The following is a 24,930-nucleotide window of genomic DNA, read 5'->3' on the forward strand; positions in this document are numbered from 1 at the left end:
TTTCTAAAACTAAAAATGTTTATCTGTAATCAACTTTGATATTATGAAGGAAGGTACAGTCATTCAGAAATCATATCATTTGTGTTACCTGATGGTAAATGGTGACATTAGCAGGACTCTGAGCTAAGCCAGTAAGAAAAAGTTGTAGCTCTACATTTACCACTACAGAGATTTTAGTGTAGGCATTTTATTTTGTTTGATGGAAACACTTGTTTTTATGGAAAATATAGTGCTTATTAAAACCAATAAGCATAATCCTATCAAGCTATATTACTAAACACCCTTTTCAGGCTAAAGGAGTTAGAAAGATATAAGTGTTAGGGAGGGGAGAAACCTTAAGTACGGTTCTATCTTTTTACACTAAATAACTGCTATTATTGCTAGTCTTTCCTGCTTTCATTTTCTTTATGGTTTCAAAGAGAGAAATTCTGATCTATTTTGTTTCTTTATTTTGTGTATCATGGAAAATTTCAGTCTTATGTTTTATTTAGCTATGTGACTTCTCATCATGATGTAATGCTGCATCCTTAGACTCCCTTACAACTTTGGAAGCCTCCTCCAGCATGAAAAGCCCCCCATTCAACTTCTTTCTTTAAAAATTTTTTATGTTTATTTTTGAGAGACAGAGAGACAGAGCATGAGTGGGGGAGAGGAAGAGAACGAGGGAGACACAGAATCCAAAGCAGGCTCCAGGCTCTAAGCTGTCAGCACAGAGCCCAATGAGGGGCTCAAACTCACGAACGGTGAGATCATGACCTGAAGCTGAAGTCAGACACTTAACCAACTAAGCCACCCAGGTACCACCTCCCCAACTTCTTGAAGAAGTATGAGCCAAAAAGTACAACAGGTTCACTCTTTAGCGCTGGTTTTATAATAGTTCAAGCCTCCTTTCTTCTGTTGACAGATGATGTTGGCAGGTGTTGACAGATATATATATATATATATATATATATATATATATATATATATATATATATATATATATATCATGTATAGATTTCTAAATCTACATGTAATCTGTTCACATATGTGAGGATGTCTGGGTTTTCATTTCTTTGTTTTGTTTGTTTGTTAGTTGCAAGGGAACAATTTTAAACTTTCCCTTTTAAAAGGAGGCAGAAAAGTCCCTAAGATGTGTATAATTGAAAGATGAGATAACATATTATTATTATTTTCTGACTCTTTCATCATTTCTATTATTGAAATAATAGTAGATGAAAATTGGTAACACATTCATCTAGTACATATGACATGGTGACATATGAATGTTTTATATATCTTATATCACTTAAATGTTAGGATTATCCTAACAATAATTTTGTAAGGTCAATATTATCACCTAAAGATAAACTGATTTGTCTAATATTTCACAGCTCTTAATGATGATTTGAAAATTAGGGCCCAGGTCTGTCTGTATCAGCCAGGGTCCAGTTAGGAAATAGAAAGTACACAGTAATTTGAGCAGGAACAGTTTAATGTAAAGAATCATTAATTATGATGTGCTACTAATGCGTGAAAGGAACTGCAAAGAATTGAGGAGAGCAGATACAGGGAGTGGCTGGTACTCCAGGTCTGAAGCAGAGCACCTTTGGAGAGAACAAATTTTATGAGCTTCTTCCTCCACTGTGCCCCCACCTCCCAGAAGCCACATCTTCTTGGAGAGAGCATAGCTTTGGCCCAGTGAATGGCAAAGAAGTTCACTGAGGTAGGAGGCTAGGGGAACTCACAGGGAAGGCATTTTCTGGGGTTCTTGGGGAACTGTCCCTAGGGAGGTGTCACACTGTGGAACTCACTGGGAACCCATTTATGGGAAGGTGCTGCACCATGGAATTTGGTAGGAAGTTCCCAGTGTATGTGTGTGGGGTGTTCCAGGAGACACAACCCAGAAAGTGCCCTACACTGGTGGCCACTGGGCTTGCAGACAGAAGAACCCAGAACCAGGAAGAGCCCCTTCATCTAGTTCCCTTCTTTGCTCTCTATGTAAGATGCTTAAAATTGTGCCTTATGGTGAAGTGTTCTAGTCTCAGAAGCAGGACTGTGAAAGTTGGATTAGGAGTGAGGTAATAGATTGATACCTGGCACACTACCCACCAACAAGTCTACTTTCTTAATCATTCAAGCATTATGTCATATTGTCTTATACTTACTCTACCACAAAATATGCTATTTAACAAAATAAAGGAATATAAGAAGAAAGGGAGGAAATTAGGAAGGAAAGAAAGAAAATGTAACAGGGTTATAAGTGAAGGTTTACATCAGTATTTCTCTTTTGTTTGAGATGTTTCTAGGTAGAGTTACTTTGAATTCATTGCTCAAGAGATTGTCTTATTGAATTTTAGGCACTAGTTTATCAGCCAAAAACTGAAGTTACCACCCAGAGGCCCAGGGTCCATAACCAAAGATTTTTCACTCTACAGTTCCAATTATTTTTGAATTCTAGTTTTCTCATCTACTAGTTAATGCAGGTTATGTTTGGTTGAGAATTATATGTTTGCAAATGAGAGCTTCCTTAGATAACCCAAAGCCTATTTGCATCATTTACAGAATGCAAGATTTAGGCAAGTTACTTAATTTCTCTGCATTTCAAATTCCTCATGTAAAATGGAAATAATAAGATATGCCTTATAGATGTTTTACGAAAATTAAATGTATTAGTTTTTAAAAGAACTTGGAACAATTCCTTCCATATAGTAAGTGGCATGTAAATATTTGTATGGGGTGCCTTGGTGGCTCATTTGGTTAAGTGTCCAACTTCAGCTCAGGTCATGATCTCACTGTTCGTGGATTTGAGTCCTGCATGAGACTCTGTGCTGACAGTTCAGAGCCTGGAGCCTGCTTCGGATTCTGTGTCTCCTTCTCTCTCTGCCCCTCTCCTGCTTGCTCTCGCTCTCAAAAATAAGTAAACATTAAAAAAATAAAATAAATATTTGTACACACATCATTGTATTTTCTTAAAGACCATAGCCTAGGAATATTAATTTAGTCATTCCACTTTAGGGAACTCTACGTTTAGTCAACATTTTTGTCAGATTAATCTGATTTCCATTGTTTAATAGCAATTACAAATATACATATAGTTATATTATGTATAATATAAATGCTATTCATTGGTTACTTTACTTTTTTCCATACCTGTTAACAATACTACTTTAAACTGATAGTGTTTAAAGATGATATTAGTAAACCCATTACTCCTTAATTTTTGCTAGGAATTATCTGCACAGTAAGATTATTGGTGAAGTACTTCTTACTAAAGAAAACCCAAGTTGTCAACATAACCATTAACATTCAAATTATTAAATAGTTTCTAATGTGCGTCCCTTAAAAATACTAGACATTTTTGCAAAATGTCTAAAATTTAAAAAATATATATTCTTTTTTTTTTTTACAGAAGACCGTGACAGATATTCTCAACTCCTCAAGAAGTACAATGCGATTGAAATGTTATTTACACTCTATCCTCCTCAAGGTGCCCATGTGTGTAAAAATATACGACTTAGGTCAACTTGGCTGAGACCCGTAGTAAATGGGGAAGAAGGATATAAATATATAGGTAAGATGCTGAATCTTATTATTTTTTTTTATATTATAGAAGAAATGACCCTTTATCTAACTCTTATTTGTCACTTAGATGATGTAGTGTAATATCTAGGCCCTGGGGAGTATTCATTTTAGTTCTTAAGTATTATTCCTGCAGTTTAAAAAGTGTCTGTATTACACTTTGGTGTTTCCTCTAGAATAGCAGAAACACACTGTGATTATTCATTCACCTGATGATGGACATTCATGTTGCTTTCGAAAATGTGATACTCTACGGATAGTTACTATGAACATTCATTCATGCACAGGATCGTGGATAGACTTATCCTAGCATAAGTCTATGCTTATGCCTCTTAACCAAACTGTTTTCCAAAGCAGTTCTATCATTTCTTATCCCGAGCCCCCCGCCCCCTGCAGACTTCAGAGCTGCAATTGCTCCACATCAGTATTTGGTATAATTAGTTGTTCTAATTTTAGCCATCCTAATAGAGAAGTATTGGTATTCTGATGTGGTTTTCACTTTTCCAGGAGATAATGATATTTAGTATGTTTTCATGTATTTGGCATTGGATATCATCATCGGCCAACTGTCCATCTTAAATTTTTTGACCTTTTTTTTTTTAAATTTTTTTTTTAACGTTTATTTATTTTTGAGACAGAGAGAGACAGAGCATGAACAGGGGAGGGGCAGAGAGAGAGGGAGACACAGAATCTGAAATGGGCTCCAGGCTCTGAGCTGTCAGCACAGAGCCCGACGCGGGGCTCAAACTCACAAACCGTGAGATCATGACCTGAGCCGAAGTCGGACGCTTAACCGACCAAGCCACCCAGGCGCCCCGACCATTTTTTAATATATATCTTTTATTATTGAGTGCTGAAAGTCCTTTAGATATTCTGAATATAAATCCTTTAAGATATATTCTTTGAAAATATTTTCTCCTAGTCTGTGTCTTGTATTTTCTTTCAATAATATGTTTTGAAGAGAAGTTTTTAATTTTGATGAAATTCAGTTTACTACTGTATTCTTTATGTTTTTGTTGTGATAGCCAAGAAAACTGGCCAGACTTCTGGTCTCAAGGGTTTCCTCCAGAAAATTTTATACCTTTGGGTTTTATATTTCAGTGTATAATCTGTTTTGAGGGTTTTTTTTGTTTTGTTTTTTTTTTTTGTTTTTTTGTTTTTTTGTTTTTTTTACTTGGCTCAAGGCATAGATTGAAGTTCTTTTTTTTTTCTTAAATTTAACATGGTGATATCCAAATATGCTAGCACTATTTGTTGAAAAGACTATCCTTCTCTTAATTACCTTTGTATTTTGGTAAAAACCAAATAGACTAATGAGATACATAGATGGCAAATAAGCACATGAAATGATTTCTCTTTAAGTTTTAGGGGCGCCTGGGTGGCGCAGTCGGTTAAGCGTCCGACTTCAGCCAGGTCACGATCTCGCGGTCCGTGAGTTCGAGCCCCGCGTCAGGCTCTGGGCTGATGGCTCGGAGCCTGGAGCCTGTTTCCAATTCTGTGTCTCCCTCTCTCTCTGCCCCTCCCCCGTTCATGCTCTGTCTCTCTCTGTCCCAAAAATAAATAAAAAACGTTGAAGTTTTATATAAAATGGTCAACATCATTAGTAACTAGGGCAATACAAATTGAAGCCACAAGAATACTCACCTATTAGACTAAAATAAAATTGAAAATATGGCAGTGCCAAGTCTGGCAAGGATGTAGAGCAACTGAAACACTCATTTATTGCTGTTGGGAATGTAAAATGATATAATCAATTTAAGAATATTTTGTTGGTACTTTCTTATAAAGTTGCAGTACTGTATCCATAACCCAGCCATCTCAGTCCTGGGTAATTACCTAAGAAAAATGAAAGTATTTGTTTACCAAAAACCTGTGTATAAGTGTATATAGTTGCTTTAGTCATAATTGCCAAAAGTTGGAAACAACATAAATGTTCTTTAGCTGGTGAGGTGGTAAATGAAAATTTTTACATCTACACAATGAAATATTTTTCACCTATAAAAGGGAATGAACTATTGATACAACAACAGGAATTTCACATGCATCATGTTAAGTGAAAGAATCCAAATTCATAGGCTATATATAGATTCTATTTAAATGACACTTTGGAAAAAGCAAAACTATAGGACAGAGATCAGTCCTGTGATTTCCAGGGCTTACAGCTGGTGGGAGGATTTGATTGCAAAGAGGCAGCATGAGGGAGTTCATTGGGTGATGGGATTGTTCTGTCTCTTGATCATGATAATGGTCATAGGGCTCTAAAAATTAGTCAAAATGAACTGTATAACAAAAGAGTGAATTTTACTGTAAATAAAATTTTCAAGATAAATACAAAAGAAAAAGAAAAAAGGATTTATATGAATGACAAACAAGTCCAAAAAAGATATGCATCATTATTACTCATTAGGGAAATGTAAATTGAAACACAGTGCGATACCACTACATGCTTACTAGAATGACTAAAATTAAAACGACTGAACACACCCAGTGTTGGCAAGGATGTGTAGCAACTTTAATATTCTGCCAGTGCAAATGTAAAATGGTAAAAACACTTTGCAAAATAATTTGATGTTTTCTTAAAAAGTTAAACATAAACCTGTTTTATGACCCAACCATACCACTCCTAGATATTTATCCAAGACGAAAGAATGTATACATCTGTAAACGACTTGTACATGAATATCCATGTATTGGTAAAAGACTCAAAAGTAGAAAAAATTCAAATGTCTATCTACAGGTTAAAGGCTAAACAAATTGTGATATATCCATGCAGAATACTACTCAGCAATATGAAAGAACAAACTATTGACAGTATTGATACATGTAACGACATGGCTGAATCTCAAAAGAATTATGCTGAGTAAAAGAAACCAGACCCCCCCTCCAAAAAAAAAAAGAGGGTAAGAGTGTGAGTTCATTTTTATGAAATTATAGATAATGAACACTAAACCTTATGACAGAAGCAGATCTATGTTTACCTGGGATTGGGTTGGGACGTGGAAGTGAGATGTGATGGGTTGTGACAGGAATGATGGTAATGTTTATTATCTTCATCATGGTGATAGTTCCATGTATATGTACATATGTCAGAATTCATCAAATTGTATACTTTAAACATGTGCAGTTTCATTTACACTTCAATAAAGCTATAAAATAAATTTAAAGAACCAAGATAGTGAAATTTGTATTTTGGTAATAATTTTGAGAAATGATTTTAAGTTTTAGATTCAGCATTTTAGAACTTATCTATAGAGAGCCACAGATTTAGCACAGTCTCATTGGGCTAGTGTATGTAATGGCATATTTAAGTACCCTGTTCTGATAGATAACAGGGGAAGAAGAGGAGGAAAAGAGAAGGAAAATTATGAAAAATAAGATTGAGGGCTTCAGGCTTTATAAGATGAATCAAGACCCTGTTGCAATTTATCTTCTCTTTGCCCTTTTCCACCTGAACATTCCCACAGTGGAATCCATATCATTCCAAAGATTTGTGTTCATTGTTTATAGCCCATTTGTGAACATTTGTTGCAAATAAAACAAACATAAAGGAAACATGCAAGAGGCATTATTTTGTAAGTTAAAGACTCTATCTTCTGAAGTTTTATGCTTACCTTTTCCCTTTTTGTAAGTGACCAAGGTCTCGCATTTTTTTGAATTACAGTTGTTATTAAACTGATAGACAAAATAGTTTTCAGCATTTGCCTTGAGAAAGATTAGTGTATTACAGAAGCACTTTCTGAAACTCAGTATCTGCTCTGCTAGAAACATTTTAAGGAAGTTAGCTCTGGGAATTTATTATGTGTTCCACCATGTAGGCACTCCTGTTTATTGATTTCACTCTGTAATTTAGGGAAGTATCATCAGCAAGAACTGAGGAGTAGTAATAGAATTACTGAATGTTCTATAAATGGCATGGGTTGCTAACAAATTTGGTAGTATTAAGACCATACATACTCTAAAAGTATCATTATATCCATGTTTTTATATCTCAGAATTCCTATCATACTGGTTTGAATGTCACTGGAATGCAGCATAAGTCAGTCATACCTTCAAATTGCTTAAATACACAAAGTATTTCTTCTGAATGATAATTTATCATTTTAGATCAATGAATTAAAAACTTTTATTTTTTCTCCAGGAACATATGTATTTACAGAAAATAAGTTTAACAAGCCTTTTGGAAGGCTGGTCTTTTAATGTGTCTTTTGTTATCTTTCCTTATGAGTTGTCTGCCCTTGAGTCCCGCTGCTCTTCTGGCCTGTCGCAGACATACTGAACTTATTTCTCACCTGCATTAGCTTTTGTGACTTTGGTGGATTCTCAACCTGAAAGCTGTAGATTATATTAAGAACCCCTGGAATTCTAATGGGAATACCTTGAAAGGAGTAGGTTAGCCATTATCTCTCAAGACAATCATTTAGAGAATACAAATGAATGATTAAATTACTTTTTCAAACCAATGGTGCATTCTTAACTGAATCATATTATTATATTAATGTAAGGTTTCTAATTAGTTCAGATCCTGAGTAATGAGCAGAGACCTCTAGTTCTACTACTTCTTCATATATCATTTCCAGCCCTTCATATAGTACATTTTACTTACCCCTATAACATATGGTTATTTAAGTTATATAATTAATGCTGGAACTGATTTCCTGGCCTAATCACTGTTTTGTTACCCATTATAAAAGTGAAAGATATCTCTTTATGCTGTTCGGTTTATTCCACTGCCTTCAGGCAAGACCTGATGTATATTAGCCAAATGAGAATCCCATCTTTAGACTCTGGCAATTACATAATTGTCCTTGACAGGTCTGATTTTTGATGATGATCTATCTCAGAACTTTCTACTCTGAAACATAAGACTTTCTTTTCTTACACATGTTGATTGCAGTTGTAACTTTTCCACAATCCACAAAATTAAGTCTATGCATAGATTAATAAGAATCTTTCTTTTTCTATAATAGGCCTTTAAAAATATTATTCCTCAGAAGCCCTCGTTCTAATCCTTAATGTCTTTTGGTACTTCTCTCTAAAAATTTTCCAAATTTTCTCATTTCTTTTAAGTGATGGAATTCAGAAGATATGATAATCGAATATATCTAATTTATTGTGAATATAATCCAGCTACCACATATTCTGCTTATATCTCTGTACTTGTTTTAAACTTTTTTTTTCTTCTTCCAAGATTTTATTTAAATTCAAGTTAGTTAACATATAATGTAGTATTGGTTCAGTATTAGAACCCAGTGATTCTTCACTTACATATAACACCCAGTGATCATCCCAAGTGCCTTCCTTAATGCCCATCACCCATTTCGCCATTCCCCCCACCCATCTCCCCTCTAGCAACCCTCAGTTTGTTCTCTATAGTTAGGAGTCTCATATTTCACTCATATGTGGAATTTAAGAAACAAAACAAATGAATATAGGGAAAAATAAAAGAAGATAAAAATAGGCACTTGTTTTAAACTTTTAAAACACACATCTCAGCATTTGGATTTCTACCCATCATCATTCTTTCCTTTTTTACCATATTTTCTTATACTATTAATATGTGTGCAATTTATTTTGCCTTCTTAAACTTGCTATCCTGACTTGTCCTGATTATCCTTAACTTATTAAGATATAGACATTTGTACTCTTGTTAAAACTACTTTGCGTTTTTAACCTGTTCTTTGGGGTATTCTGTAAGATTAATTATTAAAAAATGAAAAACTCAAATCCTGATTTGAAGGGAGCGTCATATATTTTATATCACTTATATATGCTTAAGTACAGGAAATGGTCTATTATAGTTTGGATAAGTTTAAACATACTATGGTTATATCAGGGTCTTACTTAGCCTATGGATAACCTGCTTGTTTGAGGAGAATAATATCACTAAAAACTATATTTTATATTCAATTGGACTTGTAAAGTTTTTTTGATATATACTTGTCGATGTCCCTTTTTACCAACTATAAACTATCAGCAGCCTCAACTTTCATGTTCTTTAATGTCCCTTTGATTTTCTTTGTTAAGGGCAAATTATGTGATTATGTTTTCATGATGGTACTTGCTGGTGGAACAATGGTATTTTATTTTTAGATGATGGTTCAGTTGGTTAAAACTTTCAACATTTAGTACATTCACAGAAATTATCCACAGAAAGATAAAAATGAATGCTGTATTGTATCTGGTGAAAGGTTTTCAACTATGGTCAAGTTATTACAAATTCTTTAGGATGATGAATGAGGTCTTGCTCATTTAATGGAATGAATGTGTTCTATGTGAATTCCATTTTTTCTTGGACTTCATTGATAAAATCAGAGATATGTCTCCCACTCTCCCAAAACCCAGTTTCACCAAGCAGGATGGAAGCATTTGCGAAAGACATTAAGATGTGGCATTAGATCTATAAGCTAAAGGAAATGTGAGTTTCATATTAAACAGTAATCTACCACTCAATACTTCTGAACTTTTTAAAATGAAAATTGTAGGATTAATGTCTTATTATTTGAATTCTGCATCCATTTATTTAACAAGCATGAACTAAGTGTCAATTATGTTCTTGGCAATAAAGTTTGAAAAATAATTTGAGCTTAATCCCTGCCCTAGAAGTGTTCACATTCTAGCAGATCCAAAGCACTATCAGAGTGTTTTGGCTCAGTCAGTCCCAGTGAGCACTTCTATTGGTCTATGGGTCAAACAAAATGCCACAAAACAAGGATCTTCAAAAAAAAAAAAAAATCTTGGGAGAACCTGCCTAACAGCAACAGTCAATATGTGAAATAAAAACTCCAAGCTCAGTTTGTTGTACATCTAAGTAAGTGAGAGTTATCCTGGTTAAACAGTCTTTCTGAGCAAAGCAGACTATTGATGTTATATAGGGTTTGGGGGAAGAGTGGTAGCTATCTCTGAAGATGGACCCAATGATCTGTGCCTCCTGGTATTCATGCTTTTGTGGAAATACACATACTGTATCAGAATACAAAAAAAAAGTGATGGTGTGTTACCTCTGAGGCTAGTTCATAAAGAGATTTTGTGACTCCTGCTGCCTTCTCTTAGATAAGCTTCTCTGAGGAAAGCTAGCTGCCATGTGATAAAAGTCTTAGGCAGACCTGTTGAGAGGTCTTTGTGCTAATGAACTGAAGCCATCCACCTACAACCAGTGAGGAACTGAGGTCTGTGTGAGTAATGCAACATGGAAGTGGAGTCTCTACCCCATCAGTCCTTCAGATGACTGTAACCCCATGAGAGACTGTGGCTGGACCCACCTAGAAAATCCACTCCAGATTCTTAACTCTCAGAAACTATGTGAGACAAATGTTGTTTTAAGCTTCTAAGGTAGGGGTAATTTGTTACACAACATGCAAGTTAGTGGTTAGTGGCTTTTAGCAATGGAAGTGAAATGACATAAGATCTAGGGTAGGGGTGCCTGGTGGCTCAGTTGGTTAAGTGTCTGACTCTTGATTTCGGCTCAGGTCATGATGTCATGGTTTGTGGGTTTGAGCCCCATGTTGGGCTTTTCAATGACAGTGTGGAGCCTGCTTAAGATTTTCTCTCCCTCTCTCTGCCCCTCCCCTGCTTGCACTCTGTCTCTCTCTCTCAAAATAAATAAATAAACTTAAAAACAAAAAAAGATTATGGTATAGTTCCTCAGGAAAGACCAAGTTGCTGATTGACTGGCCTTCAACCATGTATTACTAGAGAGGGACTTTTGCTAATTAGTTAGATGTCAAAGTAGTATCTCTCACTTACTGGTTGGTTTTCAGAAGTATGTTTCCAGAATTGAGCTATCACTTGTTGATAAAACAGGTTTATAACTTGTTCTGGGCATTACTTGCCACCATAGCTAAAGAACTATAATTGATTAATTAAAGAAGTTTAAAAATAAGTTGTAGTAACTTATTGCCATAGTTGTAGAAACATTTGACTTTTCTTAAGAGTATGAGGACATGTTATTCTCAATAAATAAGCACATAAAGAAAACAATCAAGCTTTCATGCTAATTGAAATAACAGAAGCAATTAAGTATAATTGTGAGCCTAAGAGAAGGGAATGACTACATCTGGCTGTATGAGAGATGATTTTATAAAGATTATGGTATATGAGTTGTTCTTATAGCACAGATTACAGTTACTAAGTAGATAATAAAGTGTTATAGGCAAAGGGAAGGACATTGGAAAGATCCATTCTCTTCAGTTGTTTGTTTAAAGAAATTCCACCTCACACCCCTTTTATAAAGTATTTCTGCACAACTTTTACACGAGACTAAGACAGTGGTTTTATAAAGCCTGATAAATTGGTGACATAGTATACAATGCCAAGTGTCATAAAGTCACCTCTTGGAAGTTTATGCCCGTTCACTCTCACATTTAGTTAATGTAGTTTATGACTACATAGCATGTGCACGTGCACGCGCACACACACACACACACTCTAATCTCTCCTCATAAGTTAATTAATATTTTAGGTAATAAGTACATATTTTAATTATAGAAGTAATATATAAAATTAGAGATGAGAGTAAGTTCTTATGTGTTAAAGAGTATTTTAGGTGATAAATTCAACTTCAGAATGCAATAAAGAATTTGGAAATTCACATAAAAGTGTCTCTAGCCAGTCAAAATTGATATAACAAAAGAAACATATTAAAGCTCACAGGAGAGAGTCTCATTCAATGCCCATTTATTCTTATTTCAAACACCAGAAAAAGCATATTCTTGTTTGAGAGAATTTGTCCTAGAGTAATGGGTCTCAACTTTATTAGACTTAGCACCCGTTTTATATAACAAATATTTTAAAATTTACCTTATTATATATGTATGTATGAGAAAGGATAAAAGGAAAGGTGGTGTATGAAAATGTGCTTTGATATATAAATACTTGGGCATGACTATATTATAGAAGGATATATAAAATAGTCATATGTTTGCAGCAATGTATAGAAACACCATAAATATGACAGCTACAAGTGTAGAATGACAAAGGTGTTGTGAATTGTTAGCTCAAATATTTTGAGAAGTATTGCTTTTGGGGGATATAATTTCAAAATGAACAATTCTTGGTAAAGTTTTGAATAAGACAGAGTTTAGTCTTGTGTTTTACATTGTGCTTTTATTCATTGAAAACTTGGTGTATTTTAAAATAGTGCTTTAAAAAAAGCTTTGTGCAGGGCCCCTGGGTGGCTCAGTCAGTTGAGCATCCACCTTCGGCTCAGGTCATGATCTCATGGTTTGTGGGATTGACCCCATATCAGTCTCTATGCTGACAGCTCCGAGCCTGGAGTCTGCTTTGTATTCTGTGTCTCCCTCTCTCTCTGCCCCTCCCCTGCTCGCTCGCTCGCTCTCTCTCTCAAAAATCAATAAACATTAAAAAATAAATAAATAAAGTATAATTCTCTATTTAAAAAATAAATAAATAAAAAAACTTTGTGATTATACATAACATGAAGTTGGGTTCTATGCTCCAATAAACATAAACAGGATTTTAGAGTGACATCACCAAGAAGGCAATATAAATTGTTCTTGACATCATACCCCCTCACAAGAAGAACAACCAAGAACTATTTAAGAACAAGACACTACCGAGAGAATTCTAGAACATGAGAGTGAGGCCAAAGACAGACTGCATTAGAAGGGTGAGAGAGACAGCTATATGTTGACTGCATTGCCCATCTCTCAGGCTAGTGCAACACAATGCACAGAGATCTCCCCTGAGCCTATACTTCCTCCAGAGTGAAAAGATAACCCAGGGGGTACAACAAGCAGCCCCATTGCAGCATTGTGAGTCACTCTATGGGAATCCTTACTCTAATTTCACATCACGAGCATTAGAGGGAAATCTGTGAGCCTCAACCATTAGGAATCTGACTAAGACAGAGAAGGGACAGGGGCTTGCAACGACCAACATGTGAATCTTGGCAGACCAAGTTGATGATACCTGCTGTACCCAAGTAGTAATTCCAACCTGCAGTGTTGCTCACCTGCAGAACTAAATTGGGATCACACTCTGACCAGGGAACTCAGCAGGGTGCAGATCTGTTTGTTTGGATCCTCAAATGAGAAATTTTGCCAGCTCTAGAATTTGATTTGTCATTGCCAAGGCAAGGAGCTGAATCACAGCCCCAGCTGCTGTGGAGAATATCTTCTGGCCCCATTTAACCAGATGGGCTGGCTACAACACCTGAAAGCAGTGTAGTCTAGTGGTTCTTCACCCAAGAGGCAGATGATCAGAGCTGATTACCCCAGCATAAAGCCCATACTGGGTGTGGAGTGTTCCCATGCCATGCACAGTCAAGAGGACTAATTCATAGCCAAGGCTGAGGATAGCTCCCAGCTCCTCACAACTGATAGCCTGTTTGGGAAGTTGAGAGTAGCCTGGAGTGGCCTCTCCCCATCCTGCCTAGGCAAGGGAGCTGAGATATTGCCCCAATCACTATGGAGAATGTCTTCTAGCTCCATCTGACCAGAAAAGCTGGTGACAACTCCTGGAAGCTGTGCTGGCCTAACAGCACTTGAGCTGAGAAGTGACCAGAGCCAATAATTTGCAGAGCAAATCCAATAGACTGGTCAGGGAACTTGGGGCAGTGTGGGTGGGGTTGAGTTAAGATAACAAAGAACTTTACCAGCTTTGGAGCTGCTTCTCCTGCTGTCTCCAGACAGATAATCTACTATGTCGCCCTGTGTGTGGCAGAATATAAGCTTCAGCCTATCTGACCAGGGAAGCTAACCAGAGAACATGGGAAACTGCATAGCCCATTCAGCAAACCTACATACAGCAGTGCTTGAACAGAAAGCACAGTCTGTGGACTCCCCCATCTTTAGAACAAAACCAATGGCCTCATCTTCAAGGGGACTCAGTACACATCTAGACTGATTTGGGTTCCTAACCAACAAGCAGTACAGAACCTGAGTCCTGTCCTGTAGCCTTGCCAGGGAAGTGAAACTGATTTAAAACCTCATATACAACTGAATGTACTACCCAGTCCTGACCACCTGATTCTGACCAGAGAATCCAGGTAACTGCAGAACTCATTCTACAGGATTACTTGGGTACCAATTCAGCAGTCCTAGTCAACTGTTCTCAGCCAGTGACACAACCCCTCATCCCCCTCTTTAGAGCTCCAGCGGTTGCCCCATCCCAAAATAAACCATATTAGCAGGCCTCACCTGCCCAAAGACATTACCAACAGACACTCAGAAACCCATACTGCACTGACTGATGCAAAACTGTCCCTGCTAAAGTAAACCTGTAAAGTTTGGAAGAGGCGTCCAATTACTCAGAAGCACAGTTATCAATATAAGAAGCCAAAGATCATGAGCAATCATAAATATGGCACTACCAAAGGACACTAATAAGGCTTCATTAACTGACCCTAAAAAATAAATGAAGATCTATAAAATTTCAGATGAAGAATTCAGAATAGTCCTCTAAAGGAAGTTTAATGAACTAGAGGAAAACATTGACAGTTTAATGAAATTAGGAAAATAATGCATAAACAAAATGAGGAGTTTGACAAGGAAATAGCAACCGTGAAAAAACAAAAAAATTATAGAGTTGAAAAATATAATAACTGAATTTAAGAAATAGAGGGTTTCAAAAGTAGACTTAACCATGCACAAGAAAGAATAAGTGACCTGGAGGCTAGGATATTACCCAGAGGGAAAAAAAAGAAAAAAAATTAATAAAACAGTGAAGAAAACCTACAAGAGTTAGGGGACACAATGAAAAGAGAAAATATTCACATTATTGGAATTCCAGAAGGAGAAGAGGAAGAAAAAAAGGATATAAAATACATTTAAAGCAATAGTTGCTGAAAACTTCCCAGCACTGGGGAGAGAAATGGGTATCCAGATTCATGAGGCTCAAAAGATGCTAAATAGGTTGAAACCGAATAGGGTTACACTGAGACAAATAATTATATTTTCGTAAGTCAAAGACAAAATCACAAATGGCAAGAGTAACAAGAGAAAAGAGAATTTACATACAAGAGGTTACATCCCTCCCCCCATAACACTTTAGGCAGATTTCTCAACAAGACATTTTTGACTGAGAGAGAATGGGATGATTCAAAATACTGAAAGAAAAATGTCAATCAAGAATTCTATCCTTGATGAAGCAGTTTTTCAGGAAAAAAGGAGGAATAAAGACTTTCGCAAATAAGCAAAAGCTGAGGGAATTCATTACCACCAAACCTGCCTTACACGAAATGCTAAACGGAGTTCTTTGACTGGAAGCAAAAGAATGATTATTAACATCATAAAAACATAAAACACTAAGGTGAATCTCACTCGTAATGGTAAATATATAGTCATATTTAAATTCTTCCATATGGTAATATTGGTGCGTAATTCAATTAAAACTGCAGTTTAAAAGTTAAAAACAGGAGTTTAGGGAAGATGGCGGCCTAGGAGGACACTGGGCTCACCGCATCCTGCTGATCACTTAGATTCCACCCACATCAGCCTAAATAACCCAGAAAACCACCAGAAGTCTAGCAGAATGGATTCTCTGGAGCCATGCGTAGACAACAGGACCACGAAAGAGGGTAGGAAGGGCGGAGAGGCTGTGTGTGCTACACGGACTAGCAGGAGGGAGCCGGGCAATGGAGGGGCAGCCCCCTTGCAAGGCAGAGCCCACGAGTCTGGCTTGAAAAAGCGGAGGGGCTGGACGGAGTGTGTTCTGACAGCCAGCGGGACTTAACATCTGGAATGTTATAAGTCAACAGCTCTGCTCGGAGAGTGGGAGGGCTAGAGGACAACGGGAGGAGGAGTTGTTGAGCCCTGGAGGACAGAGCTCAGCTTGGCGTGGAACAAAGGCGCTGGGAAGCGCCATCTCCCTCGCCCATCCCCCAGCCAAAATCCCAAAGGGAACCAATTCCCTTCACGGAACTTGCTTGCACCACGCAAACACCCAGTGCTGTGCTTCTGTGGATCAATCCCTCCGACGGGTCTGCCTCCCTTCGGGTGCCGCAGGGCCCCTCCCAAAGTGGACCTTCTAAGGCAAAGCGAGCTGAGTCTGCCTCTCCTGCCCCTGTGCACCTTGTGGATCCACCCCGACTAATACACCAGATCCCATAGAAGCAGCACCACAAGCCTGGCAGTGTGCAAGTAGCCAAGACAGGGGCTGCACCTCTCCACAGTGAGTCCTGCGCCTGGGAGAGGGGAAGATAAGGTACACACCAGTCTGACTGTGGCCCCAGCGGTGGGCTGGGGGCAGACATCAGGTCTGACTGTGGCCCCGCCCACCAACACAAGTTACTCCAGACAGCATAGAGGAAGAGCACTGTAGTTCCGTGCCACTCTAGGGACTATCCAAAATGATGAAATGGAAGAATTCTCCTCAAAAGAAACTCCAGGAAGTAGCAACAGCTAACAAACTGATCAAAAATGATTTAAGCAATATAACAGAAAATGAATTTAAAATAATAGTCATAAAATTAATTGCTGGGCTTGAAAAAAGTATAGAGAACAGCAGAGAATCTATTGCTACAGAGAGCAAGGGAATAAAAAACAGTCAGGAGGAGCTAAAAAATGCTATAAATGAGGCGCAAAATAAAATGGAGGCGACTACAGCTCTGAAGAGGCAGAGGAGAGAATAGGTGAATTAGAAGATAAAATTATGGAAAAAGAGGAAGCAGATAAAGAGATAAAAAAATCCAGGAGTATGAGGGGAAAATTAGAGAACTAAGTGATGCGACAAAACATAATAATAATTTACGCATAATTGGGATTACAGAGGAGGAAGAGAGAGAGAGGTGCTGAAAGTGTACTTGAAGAAATCATACCTGAGAACTTCCTGATCTGGGGAAGAAAAAAGGCCTTGAAATCCAAGAGGCACAGAGAACTCCCTTCAGATGTAACTTGAATCAATCTTCTGCATGACATATCATAGTGAAACTGGCAAAATACAAGGATAAAGAAAAAATTCTGAAAGCAGCTAGGGATACACATGGTCTAACATATAAAGGGAGACTGATAAGAATAGTGACGTATCTATCCACTGAAATTGGCAGGCCAGAAAGGAATGGCAGGAAATCTTCAATGCAATAAACAGAAAAATATATGGAGCCGAGAATCCTTTAGCCAGCAAGTAAGCCATTTAGAATAGAAGGAGAGATAAAGGTCTTCCCAAACAAACAAAAACTGAAGGAATTCATCACCACTAACCAGCACTACAAGTGATCCCAAGGGGGATCCTGTGAAGCAAAGTACCAGAGACATCACTATAAGCATGAAACCTACAGACATCACAATGACTATAAACCCATATCTTTCTATAATAACACTGAATGTAAATGGACTAAATGCTCCAGCCAAAAGACATAGGGTATCAGAATGGATAAAAAAACAAGACCCATCTATTTGCTGTTCACAAGAGACTCATTTTAGACCTGAGGACACCTTCAGATTGAAAGTGAGGGGATGGAGAACGATCTATCATGCTACTGGAAGTCAAAAGATAGCTGGAGTAGCCATACTTATATCAGATAAACTAGACTTCAAATTAAAGGCTGTAACAAGATATGAAGAAGGGCATTACATAATAATTACAGGGTCTATCCATCAAGAAGAACTAACAATTGTAAATGTCTATGCACCGAATACAGGAGCCCTCAAATATATAGAGCAATTACAAATATAAGCAACCTTATTGATAAGAATGTGGCAATTTCAGGGGACTTTAATACTCCACTTACAACAATGGATAGATCATCTAGACACAGGATCAATAAAGAAACAAGGGCCCTGAATGATACATTGGATCAGATGGACTTGACAGATATATTTAGAACTCTGCATCCCAAAGCAACAGAATATACTTTCTTCTCAAATGCACATGGAACATTCTCCAAGATAGATCACATACTGGGTCACAAAACAGCCCTTCATAAGTACACAAGAATTGAGATCATACCATGCATACTTTCAGACCACAATGCTATGAAACTTGAAATCAACCACAGGAAAAAGTCTGGAAAACCTCCAAAAGCATGGAGGTTAAAGAACACCCTCCTAAAGAATGAATGGGTCAACCAGGCAATTAGAGGAGAAATTAAAAAATATATGGAAACAAATGAAAATGAAAAAACAACAATCCAAATGCTTTGGGATGCAGCGGCGGCAGTCCTGAGAGGAAAATACATTGCAATCCAGGCCTACCTCAAGAAACAAGAAAAATCCCAAATACAAAACCTAACAGCACACCTAAAGGAAATAGAAGCAGAACAGCAAAGACACCCCAAACCCAGCAGAAGAAGAGAAATAATAAAGATCAGAGCAGAAATAAACAATATAGAATCTAAAAAAACTGTAGAGCAGATCAACGAAACCAAGAGTTGGTTTTTTGAAAAAATAAACAAAACTGATAAACCTCTAGCCAGGCTTCTCAAAAAGAAAAGGGAGAGGACCCAAATAGATAAAATCATGAATGGAAATGGAATTATTACAAATAATCCCTCAGAAATACAAGCAATTATCAGGGAATACTATGAAACATTATATGCCAACAAACTGGACAACCTGGAAGAAATGGACAAATTCCTAAATACCCACACACTTCCCAAACTCAAACAGGAAGAAATAGAAAGCTTGAACAGACCCATAACCAGCAAAGAAACTGTGTCAGTTATCAAAAATCTCCCAACAAATAAGAGTCCAGGACCAGATGGCTTCCCAGGGGAATTCTACCAGACATTTAAAGCAGAGATAATACCTATCCTTCTCAAGCTATTCTAAAGAATAGAAAGGGAAGGGAAACTTCCAGACTCATTCTATGAAGCCAGCATTACTTTGATTCCTAAAACCAGACAGAGACCCAGTAAAAAAAGAGAACTACAGGCCAATATCCCTGATGACTATGGATGCAAAAATTCTCAATAAGATACTAGCAAATCGAATTCAACAGCATTTAAGAAGAATTATTCACCATGATCAAGTGGGATTCATTCCTGGGCTGCAGGGCTGGTTCAACATTTGCAAATCAATAAATGTGATACATCACATTAAAAAAAGAAAAGATAAGACCCATATGGTCCTGTCAATTGATGCAGAGAAAGCATTTGACAAAATTCAGCATCCTTTCTTAATAAAAACCGTCGAGAAAGCCGGGATAGAAGGAACATACTTAAACATCATAAAAGCCATTTATGAAAAGCGCACAGCTAACATCATCCTCAATGGTGAAAAACTGAGAGCTTTTTCCCTGAGATCGGGAATACGACAGGGATGCCCACTCTCACCGCTGTTGTTTAACATAGTGTTGGAAGTTCTAGCGTCAGCAATCAGACAACAAAAGGAAATCAAAGGCATCAAAATTGGCAAAGATGAAGTCAAGCTTTCACATTTTGCAGATGACAAAATACTATACATGGAAAATCCTATAGACTCCACCAAAAGTCTGCTAGAACTGATACATGAATTCAGCAAAGTCGCAGGATACAAAATCAATGTACAGAAATCAGTTGCATTCTTTTTTTTTTTTTTAATTTTTAACGTTTATTTATTTTTGAGACAGAGAGAGACAGAGCATGAGTGGGGGAGGGGCAGAGAGAGAGGGAGACACAGAATCGGAAGCAGGCTCCAGGCTCTGAGCCATCAGCCCAGAGCCCGACGCGGGGCTCGAACTCACAGACCACGAGATCGTGACCTGAGCTGAAGTCGGACGCTTAACCAACTGAGCCACCCAGGCGCCCCCAGTTGCATTCTTATACACTAGTAATGAAGCAACAGAAAGACAAATCAAGAAACTGATCCCATTCACAATTGCACCAAGAAGCATAAAATACCTAGGAATAAACCTAATCAAAGATGTAAAAGATATGTATGCTGAAAAACTATAGAAAGCTAATGAAGGAAATTGAGGAAGATATAAAGAAATGGAAAAATATTCCATGCTCATGGATTGGAAGAATAAATATTGTTAAAATGCCAATACTACCCAAAGCTAACTACACATTCAATGCAATCCCAATCAGAATTGCACCAGCATTCTTCTTGAAGCTAGAGCAAGCAATCCTAAAATTTGTATGGAACTACAAAAGGCCCTGAATAGCCAATGTAATTTTGAAGAAGAAAACCAAAGCAGGAGGCATCACAATCCCAGACTTTAGCCTCTACTACAAAGCTGTAATCATCAAGACAGCATGGTATTGGCACAAAAACAGACATAGAGACCAAGGAATAGAATAGAAACCCGAGAACTAGACCCATAAAAGTATGGCCAACTAATCTTTGATAAAGCAAGAAAGAATATCCAGTGGAAAAAAGACAGTCTTTTTAACAAATGGTGTTGGGAGAACTGGACAGCAACATGCGGAAGGATGAGACTAGACCACTTTCTTACACCATTGACAAAAACAAACTCAAAATGGATATAGGAGCTGAATGTGAGACAGGAAACCATCAAAACCCTAGAGGAGAAAGCAGGAAAAAATCTCTCTGACTTCAGCTGCAGCAATTTCCTACTTGACACATCCCCAAAGGCAAGAGATTAAAAGCAAAAATGAACTATTGGGACCTCATGAAGATAAAAAGCTTCTGCACAGCAAAGGAAACAATCAACAACACTAAAAGGCAACCAACAGAATGGGAAAAGATATTTGCAAATGACATATCAGACAAAGGGCTAGTATCCAAAATCTATAAAGAGTTCACCAAACTCCACATCTGAAAAACAAATAATCCAGTGAAGAAATGGGCAGAAAACATGAATAGACACTTCTCTAAAGAAGACATCCAGATGGCCAACAGGCACATGAAAAGATGCTCGGTGTCACTCCTCATTAGGGAAATACAAATCAAAACCACACTCAGATATCACCTCACGCCAGTCAGAGTGGTTAAAATGAACAAATCAGGAGACTATAGATGCTGGCAAAGATATGGAGAAACGGTAACCCTCTTGCACTGTTGGTGGAAATGCAAACTGGTGCAGCCGCTCTGGAAATAGTGTGGAGGTTCCTCAAAAAATTAAAAATAGACCTACCCTATGACCCAGGAATAGCACTGCTAGGAATTTATCCAAGGGATACAGAAGTGCTGATGCATAGGGGCACTTGTACCCCAATGTTTTTAGTAGCACTCTCAACAATAGGCAAATTATGGAAAGAGCCTAAATGTCCATCAACTGACGAATGGATAAAGAAATTGTGGTTTATATACACAATGGAATACTACATGGCAATGAGAAAGAATGAAATATGGCCTTTTGTAGCAACATGGATAGAACTGGAGAGTGTTATGCTAAGTGAAATAAGTCATATGGAGAAAGACAGATACCATATGTTTTCACTCTGATGTGGATCCTGAGAAACTTAACAGAAGTCCATGGGGGAGGGGAAGAAAAAAAAAAGGGGGTTAGAGAGGGAGAGAGCCAAAGCATAAGAGACTCTTAAAAACTAAGAACTGAGGGTTGATGGGGGGTGGGAGAGAGGGGAGGGTAGTTGATTGGTATTGAGGAGGACACCTTTTGGGATGAGCACTGGGTGTTGTATGGAAACCAATTTGACAATAAATATTAAAAATAAATAAATAAAATAAAAATAAAAAACAAAAGAAAACAAAAATAGAAAACCTAGAAGAAATGGATGAAATTCCTAGAAACACATACTTTTCCAATACTGAATCACAAGAAGTAGAAAATCTGGATAGAGTGATGATAAATAACAAAATTAAATCAGTAATGTAAGCAGGCTTATAAAAAAAAAAAAAAGACCAGGACCAGATGGCTTCATAGATGAATTCTACCAAACTTTTAACTATCATCAAATAACTGAATAGTAACTATCCTCAAATTATTGAAGGGGAAGGAATACTTACAACCTCATTTTATGAGGAGAGCATTACTCTGATACCCAAATCAGACAAAGACACCACAAAAAATGAGAGAGAGATAGAGAGACAAAGACGAGACAGAGACAGAAACTGACAGAAAAGTAAAAAAGAAAAATAAAGTGAAGAAAAAATTACAGGCCAATATCCTTGATGAACATAAATGCAAAAATCCTCAATGAAATAGTCACAAACAAAATTCAGTAGACTAAATGGATTATACACCACAATCAAGTGGGATTTATTCTAGGGATGCAAGTTCCGCAGCTCAATCATCGTGATACACTACATTAACAAAATAAATATGAAAATTATATTGTCTCAATAGCTGCAGAATAAGTATTTTAGAAAATTTAAAACCAATGTATGATAAAAACTCTCAAAGCATGTATAGAAGGAATATACCTACACATAAAAAGGTCATATGGACAGACTCACAGTTAACATCTACTAAATGGTGAAAAGCTTAGAACTTTTCCTCTAAGATCAGGAACTACACAAGAATGCCTAGTCTTGTCACTTTAATTCAACATAATATTGGAAGTCTTTGCCAGAGCAAGTAGACAAGAACCAGAAATTAAAGGTATCCAAATTGGAAAGGAAGAAGTAAAACTGTCTCTATTTGCAGATGACATGATACTATACATAGAAAACTTAAAGGAGCGCCTGGGTGGCTCAGTCAGTTAAGCTTCTGACTTCAGCTCACATCATGATCTCACAGTCATAAGTTCAAGCCCCATGTCAGGCTCTGTGTTGACAGCTCAGACCTGGAGCCTGCCTCAGATTCTCTGTCTCCCTCTCCCTCTGCCCCTTCTCCACTCATGCTCTGTCTCTCAAAAATGAATAAATGTTAAAAAAAATCTAAAAAAAAGAAAAACATAAAGACTTCACCAAAAAGTTATTTGATAGTAAATGATTTCACTGAAGTCACAGGATATAAAATTAACGTACAGAAATTGGTTGCATTTCTATATGCTAATAATAAGCAATCAGAAAGAGAAATTAACAAAGCAACCCATTTATAATTACATCAAAAAGAATAAAATACCTAGGAATAAATTTAACCAAAGAGATTAGAGACCTGAAAACTCCAAGATGTTGATGAAAGAAATCAAAGACAGAACAAATAAATGGAAAGATATTCAATGCTTATGGATTTGAAGAATTAATGTTGATAAAATGTTCATACTAACCAAAGCAATCTGTAGATTCAGTTCAATCCCCATCAAAATACCAGTGCATTTTTTGCAGAACTAGAACAAAGAATCTCAAACTTCTGTATCCATTCAGTCATACATGAACACTTATTGTTCATCTATAAAAAACATGGAAGTCCTAGTATTTGTGACAAGATGGATGGACCTTGCAGGCATTATGCTAAGTGAAATAAGTCAGAGAAAAAGAAATAGTATATGATCTCACTTATATACAGAATCTAAAACAAAACAAAACAAAAGTCAAAGAAAAAGAGATCAGACTTGTGGTTACCAGAGGCATGGAGTGGGGGAAGGAGGAATTGGAGGAAGGTTGTCAAAAAGCACAAACTTCCAATTATAAGATAAATGACTACTAGGAATGTAATGTACAACATAGTGACTATAGATAACACGTTTGTGTTATATAGGAAAATTGTTAAGAGAGTAAATCCTAAGAGTTGTCATGACAAGGAGAAAAATGTTTTCCTGTCTTTTCTTTTTACTGTATTAATATGAAAGGATGGATATTAGCTGAACTTATTATGGTTATCATTTCACAAATATGTGTAAATCAAGCCATCATGCTGTATGCCTTAAACTTACACAGTGACATGTATCAATTATTTCTCAATAAAACCAGTAAAAAATAAATGGGATTCTTTTACATAAGGTTAAAGGAGAATATTTGAAATTTGTGTAGGATATGGGACATTTCTTTGTTGCATATACTGTGTCATTTATTGAAGGAAATATTGTATTCCTGGCTCCTACCTAATAAAAGTCACTTTATCTCATCCCAATCATTATGATACCCAATACCACATCCTCAAAGTTCCAAAATATTTCCTAAGAGAGGTTTTACACTTGGTAAGATACTCTGTGCTAAAAATAAATAAATATAATTATATGTACATATGTGTATGTATACATGTACATACAGACACTCAGATCTTGAAGTTACATGTAATTTATGAAATATATATATATATATGATATTTCAAAACTGAAAATTGTAATTTTAGTTTGTTGAGTGAGGGGTAAATAGAGTTGAACAATTAGCAATTCCTGGTATTTACTGATTGTTACGATGGTAAAATAACATAGTTAATATAAAATTCATATTTATTCATTTTGTACTCTTTAAGCCTAATGACTAAACATTTTATGTGATTTTATCCTTTCATCTTCATAATCTATATGATAATTGCTATTATTGAACTCATTTTACAGAGGAAACATTTCTTAGAAGGGCTAAAAAACTTGCTTTAGATCATCCAGCTGTTGGGGTGTGCCACCAGGATTTCAGCTCAGACATTCTGCACTGAGAGCAAGCACTTACCACCTTACTATATACT

The 24,930-nt window shown here is 36.8% G+C and overlaps 1 protein-coding gene across 14 annotated transcripts in view; it reads left to right on the forward strand.

Annotated features, from left to right (window-relative positions):
* IQCM (IQ motif containing M) overlaps nucleotides 1-24,930 on the forward strand; it is a 662,550-nt gene that overhangs the window by 385,677 nt on the left and 251,943 nt on the right. For 13 of the 14 annotated variants that reach the window (XR_006201682.1, XR_006201681.1, XR_006201683.1 and 10 more), the window contains one exon: nucleotides 3,392-3,553. Coding sequence is in view for 11 of the 14 variants with exons in the window: in XM_042935333.1 (XP_042791267.1) it covers nucleotides 3,392-3,553 (162 nt within the window). In the remaining 3 variants the exon portion in view is untranslated. Of the gene's footprint in view, nucleotides 1-3,391; nucleotides 3,554-6,298; nucleotides 6,319-24,930 lie in introns of those variants that run through there. The other variant, XM_042935337.1, reaches the window with a different exon arrangement.

The sequence above is a fragment of the Panthera leo genome, chromosome B1, assembly GCF_018350215.1.
Source record: "Panthera leo isolate Ple1 chromosome B1, P.leo_Ple1_pat1.1, whole genome shotgun sequence".
Classification (NCBI taxonomy): Eukaryota; Metazoa; Chordata; class Mammalia; order Carnivora; family Felidae; genus Panthera; species Panthera leo.